At 29.8% G+C, this 6,166-nt stretch overlaps 1 protein-coding gene across 1 annotated transcript; it reads left to right on the top strand.

The window, feature by feature from the left end:
• The first annotated feature begins 3,934 nt into the window (after window positions 1–3,934).
• Window positions 3,935–5,482, top strand: LOC125370327 (zinc finger BED domain-containing protein RICESLEEPER 3-like). The gene has a single exon (XM_048375363.1). The coding sequence runs from the start codon at window positions 3,935–3,937 to the stop codon at window positions 5,480–5,482; it is 1,548 nt and encodes a 515-aa protein (XP_048231320.1).
• The last annotated feature ends 684 nt before the right edge of the window (window positions 5,483–6,166 follow it).

Raw genomic sequence — 6,166 nt, 5'->3', positions numbered from 1 at the left:
GAAAAAAGATAGTACATCAAATTTTATGTACCTTAATATTATTTTTAAAATTTGCATTAAAATACCACTTGAAGAGATTTACACCATCTTAGTTTTATAAAAATATAAAAGTAATATGTCTATCATGTACAAGATTTTATCAATTTCATGTATTGAAGAAGAAAGGATTTTATAGTATGAGATTGTGTGTTTACAAGTTTTAGTGCAGACCGTACCCTTTTTTTAGTGTTCGACTTTTATTGGATTCACTGCTCTAAATACGTGTGTGAATTATTATTATTAAAATTTATAGCATAAAAATATTTAATAAATTAATATAAAATATAATTTTATTAAATATAATTCTTATAACTAGCAATAAATAAATTTAATATATTATTAAAAAAATTAAAATTTCTAATAAGTCCAAATTATATATAGTTATTTAGGATATTTTAGAGCTATAATGATATATTTTCTATATATAATATGGTAGAAATACGTATTTATACCTTACTTAAATTTTATTGTCTATTTTCAAGTAATATTAGTCCAAAGAGTAAAAATTTGGAGAAAAATATCAAAAATGAGCTTAATTGGACATGTTTGTGTCAAGACCCAAAAGCGAGACGAGTAGAGACCTAGCCGAATAATAGTGGAAATAATGATGATATACATAGTTTTATCAATTAAATAGATTTATTTTGGGTATTGCGTATCTTTAGAAAGACTTATCTTAATAAGGACTCTTCTATATATATTTCTACAGATTTAGATCTAAAGAAAAGGAGGAAGTATCTTCTTCATTACCTCTCTCATCTGCATCTGTCTATCATTTTTCTCTTTGTAATTCTCTCTACAGTTCATTTTCATTAAAACTTAGCTTTAGTTTTTGTTACTCTCAACAGATTAAAGAAGGTTTTCAATAAGTGAAAAGTGAGGATCAAATATTTTTCTACCTTAAAGAATTATGGATTTAGAGAGGTCTTTTATTTTTAGTCTTATTTTTATGTTTGACTATTTAATTACCATGATCATTGGTTTCTTAAGTTTTTAGTTTAGCTATTTTACTTGTATATAAACCTTATTATCTTTTATTTGATAAATGATTTCTTTATCATCATATTTTTATTAGTTTCAGTTATTATTGTTAGTTTATCATCATATTAATTTAATAATAATAATTGTTATAAAATGTTTAGGTTAAATGTATTAGAAACATCATATTTAATTCAATCTATATTAGTATAAGATACTTTAAGTTGGATCAATAGCTTTAGTAATTAAAGGAAAAGGAACATAACCATCTCATTAATTAGATTTATGCTTAAAGATAAAACAAAGGGATTACTACGTATAATTTTCATAAATCATATTGTTGCATAATTAGTTTATAGTTTATTTTATTTCTTTGATGAATATTATATTTTTTTTAATTTTTTTGTTTAAAGTGTTTAGATTTATTTTTAGTGTTTTTATATAATAATTAATTCATATAATAGTGGCCTTACAATTTCTTGAGAGACCGAACTCGAAATGAATTTACCACTTACTATAAGAATGATTTGTGGACTTGCAAGTACTAAATTAGCAAGTACTAAATTACAAACATCAATTTTCATATATTGTAAAAGTATAATAGTTTATTGAAAAGAATCTTATACTAATGATTTTTGTTATCTTAATAAGATAAAAAAATAATAAACACTTTCTGATCTAAACTTTTTTTTTTTTACTTTTAGAAATTATAATATTAAATATTTTATTTAGATTTAGATATCTAAAATACATTTAAATTATTATTATTGTTTTAGATTAATACAGTTAAATAAAAGCTTAATAATTTACTTTTCAATAAATTTTGAAGTGTAGACAGAAATCATCCAAATTATTATTTTAATTTTATAAGATTTGTATATTTAAATCATGTCGATTAATTTGAGGTATTTTATTAATGACCTAATGATAAGATTCTTAAGTTAAAAATTGCATAGGAGCAGCTAAAGAAAATTCAACAGAATTGATCTCTTTTATACCTGGAAGATTTAAAATTGTAAGTTAAAGTCGTATAATCAACAATGTATGTGTCATGTCACTATTTAATCCAATGTTATTTAATTATTATTATTACTATTTTTTATTATTACCATCGTTATTATTATTATTAGTATTATTATCTTAATTGCCACTATTTTATCACTATTATTATAATATTATGAATATTGCATATAATCATAATTTTATTTAAACCGATGTTATTCATTTTTAGCATTTAATATTAAACTGAGTAATTCTATAATTGTTTGTAATTTATGTTATTTTTATATTATTGATGCTAAGATTGTATTATAACTCGAGATGAAACGGCAATAGAACATGCTACCTAATAGTTTGCATCAGGACCGCATGAGCACAAGTATAAATCAGAGTCACGTAACAGGATAATATTTATTGATGTGCCCTGGTCGAGCATCACTCTCTGGGCTTACAAAAATTATGACTCGCCGGAGGAAATGACCCTAGTCGAGCATCGCTCTTTGGTAGACCTGCGCACTCTTCGGGCTGGGCTTGGATAACGATTTTTGTGTACAAGCCCGGCCCGGCCCGAACCCATAAAAAGCCCGTACTCCTAGGGCCGGGCTTGGGATTTATATAAAAACCCAACTCCGGCCCGGCCCGGCCTGATGTATAATTTAGTTAGAAACAAAAATGTCATACCTGAGACTCGAACTCATGACCTTCACTTATAATTAAGTGTTATATACCACTTGACTACCTATTATTTCTGTTTATAATTTTATTGTTATTAATAATATATCAAGAAAAAAAACCCTAAATCTAAATATAACAATTCGGCTCCTTGCAATGTTGTTTACCGCCTCCTTCTCCTTTCAATTATACAGCCCAAGTGTGGCTCCTTCTCCGTCTCCATCTCCATCCAACCAAATCCTTCTCACCGGCTTTGGCTTCTTATTCACCGGCTTCTTCAGTCATATGTTTTATCATCTTCAGCAATTACCTTCTACTTGCTCTCGTTACTAACACTGTATGCTTTTATTTGGCTATATTACCAGTCCTTCTGTGACTTTGGACAGGGTGCTTGTTCAAATTACTTATGTTTAGTTGTGATTTGTTGTAGAGTGTAGAGCTCACAGGTGAAACTATCGAATTCTTGAGGGGAATCTACGATTTGTTCGACCTGCAGAACTTGAGGATATTTTTTCTACTGCACCAGAAAGGTACTCTAGCTTTCTCTTGAGGCATTACTATTACTATTTAATATCTCTCGACTTACAAGTCAGTCGTTTTGTGGTGAGTCATGGGTACGGGTTAACAGAAACGGTAGGACTCGTTGTGTCGTGAGCTTGGAAATCGAAATGGAACACGGTACCAGCAAGTGAAAGAGCTAGATTAAAAGCAAGACAAGGAGTGAGAATTACTGGGTTCACAGAGATAGATGTGATTAACCCAAAAACGGGACTGAGTGTTAAAAGGGACGGATTATCACTAGGTGAGATAGTGTTAAGAGGTGGTTGTGTGATGATGGGTTATCTGAAAGACCCAGATGGGACATCAAAGTGTTTGAAAGACGATGGGTGGTTTTACACAGGAGATGTAGGAGTGATGCACCCAGATGGCTATTCTTCCATCTTGTTATTGTTTGTTTGATTTTGGACTTCTTTGAATATGGTGACTGTTTTGTTTAAATTTTGTATTCACATTAGTATTGTTGATGAACACGTGGAACCTTCGCACATTTGTAAATGTTAATTTGTATTTCTGATGCATGTTATGATAAACTGGTTCTAACATGGTTTTTTCCCATCTAAGTGCCATTCACATACGGATTAGAGTATTTATTCTTTACTTTGTGTTTCCAATGTAAATATCCAACCTTATTCCTATATTACATTTGACAAATATTTTTTTTATAATGCAGATTAAAATTTAGTTCATGGCTGAGGAACAAAATTCCATAGTACCCCAAAATGACAAATATAAACAGCCCATTGAGGATGGCTTTGCAGAATATGAAGTTTCCAAAAAGCGAGCAAAGACTACTTCAGTTGTTTGGGAACATTTTGAGCTAATCGCAAAAGAAACAAATGGAGATGAAGCCAAAGCGAAATGTAAGCACTGTAAGTCTATTTTGGGTGCTGCTGCAAAAAATGGAACATCACATTTAAGGCGTCATTTAACTAAATGCACAAAACTTGGAAATGCAGATATTAAACAATTTCTTATAGCTAGTAAAGTTTTAAGTGACGGGAGTAATTCTATAAAGAATTATAAGTTTGATCATGATGGATTGCGCCATTGCATTAGCATGTTTGTTGTTGAAGGTTCTCATCCTTTTACTATTGTAGAAGAAAAGGGTTTTAGGCGCATGTTGTGTAAGGCGTGTCCTCAATTTAGAGTATATAGTAGGCATACTCTAAAAAGAGACATTCTTTCTTTGTATGTGAAAGAAAGGGATAAACTTAGAGAAATGATTTTCAATGCTCCTGGTAAAATTTGTTTGACAACTGATAATTGGAAGAGTCAACATATAAAACTTGAGTATATTTGCATTACTACTCATTTTATTAATGATAAGTGGAAACTACAAAAGAGAATTTTGAGATTTAGAGCATTAGTTCCACCTTATGACGGCTTGTGCATAGCTGATGAGATTGACTTTTTTTTATCTCAATGGAATTTGAAGCATAAAATATTCTCAATCACTGCTGATAATTCTTCTTACAATGATACTATGATTTCTATCCTTAATGGTCGTCTCGCAACAAAAGAGTTTCTCGTATGTAATGGAGAGTTTTTTCAAATCCATTGTTGTGCTCATATTTTAAACTTAATCGTACAATCAAGTTTGGATAGTATCAGTGATATCATTAATAAGATCAGAGAAATTATGAAGTATACTGATAAATCACAGGTACGTAGAAAAAAGTTTTTTGATGTTGCAAAGAAAAGTTTTCACTTAGATGTTAGGAGAAGATTTAGGTTTGATTGTCCTACGAGATGGAATTCGACTTATACAATGCTTGATAATGCTCTTTACTACAAGAATGTGTTTGATTATTTTGGGAGTAGAAGTCATGTACTTAGATCTTATGAAATCTCAGAAATTGAATGGAAACATATTTCTATGATTCATAAATTTTTGAAGGTGTTTTATGGAGTGACAATTATGTTTTCGGCTCATAACACTCCTACTTCAAATTTATTTTTTAGAGGAGTGTGGAAAATCCATTCAAAGTTATTAGAAGTTGCAAATGAGCCATCTCACCTTCTATGCAATACTGCTAAGGCTATGCAACCTAAATTTGACAAATATTGGGCTAATTACAATGGAATTTTGAGTTGTGTTGCACTTTTAGATCCTAGATGCAAAATAAATTTCTTGAAGTATTGTTATGGAAAAATATATGGGAAAGACAAAATGGATGAGATGGTAGAGAAAGTTGTGACTACCCTTCATAAGTTGTTTGACGAGTATAGATAAAAAACTAGTTCTAGTGTTGGAACTTCAAATGAGGAACCATCAAGTGGTGGCAATTTTCTCAGTGACATGGGGGATGAGCAATTTGAAGATTACAAAGAGTTTTTGGGTGAAACAACTACCACACATGGTAAGTCACAATTAGATCTTTATTTTGAGGAACCAACTCATAATTTGACTGAAGATTTGGATGTTTTGGAGTTTTGGAATAAAAGTTCAATGAGATATCCCGAACTCTCAAAAATGGCACGCGATGTTTTATCAATTCCGGTTACAAGTGTTGCTTCAGAATCCGCTTTTAGCATTGGAAATAACATCATTACCGCTTCTAGAAGTTCTCTTAATTCTAAGACGGTTCAAGCTTTAAATTGTCTCAAGGATTGGATTCGTGCAGAAGGTAATAAAAGTTGTTTATTTATAATTCAATCTATTTTCTGAATTTTATTTTTAAAATTAAGTTTTATAATTGACTAATTTTTATTTTGTGAATTTTTGTCTAGGTGATTTTACACCCAAATTTGAATTCGACAGCTCAAGTGAGGATGATATTAGTGATATTGATGGCGAAGAAGAAGCTGAAATTATGGATTTTTAGGTAAGTTTATTGTTTACATATTGATTTAGCTTACTAGTTATTTTTATTTATATAAAATACTTATTAATTTAAATATTTTTTGTTTTGTAGGA

This window comes from Ricinus communis, chromosome 6, assembly GCF_019578655.1.
Source record: "Ricinus communis isolate WT05 ecotype wild-type chromosome 6, ASM1957865v1, whole genome shotgun sequence".
Lineage (NCBI taxonomy): Eukaryota > Viridiplantae > Streptophyta > Magnoliopsida > Malpighiales > Euphorbiaceae > Ricinus > Ricinus communis.
The sequence above is the reverse complement of the archived record's forward strand: the minus strand, read 5'-3'. Positions and strand labels throughout refer to the sequence as shown.

Coding starts and splice junctions, on each gene's coding strand:
- LOC125370327 (XM_048375363.1), top strand. CDS start 3,935: ATGGCTGAGGAACAAAATTCCATAGTACCCCAAAATGACAAATATAAA.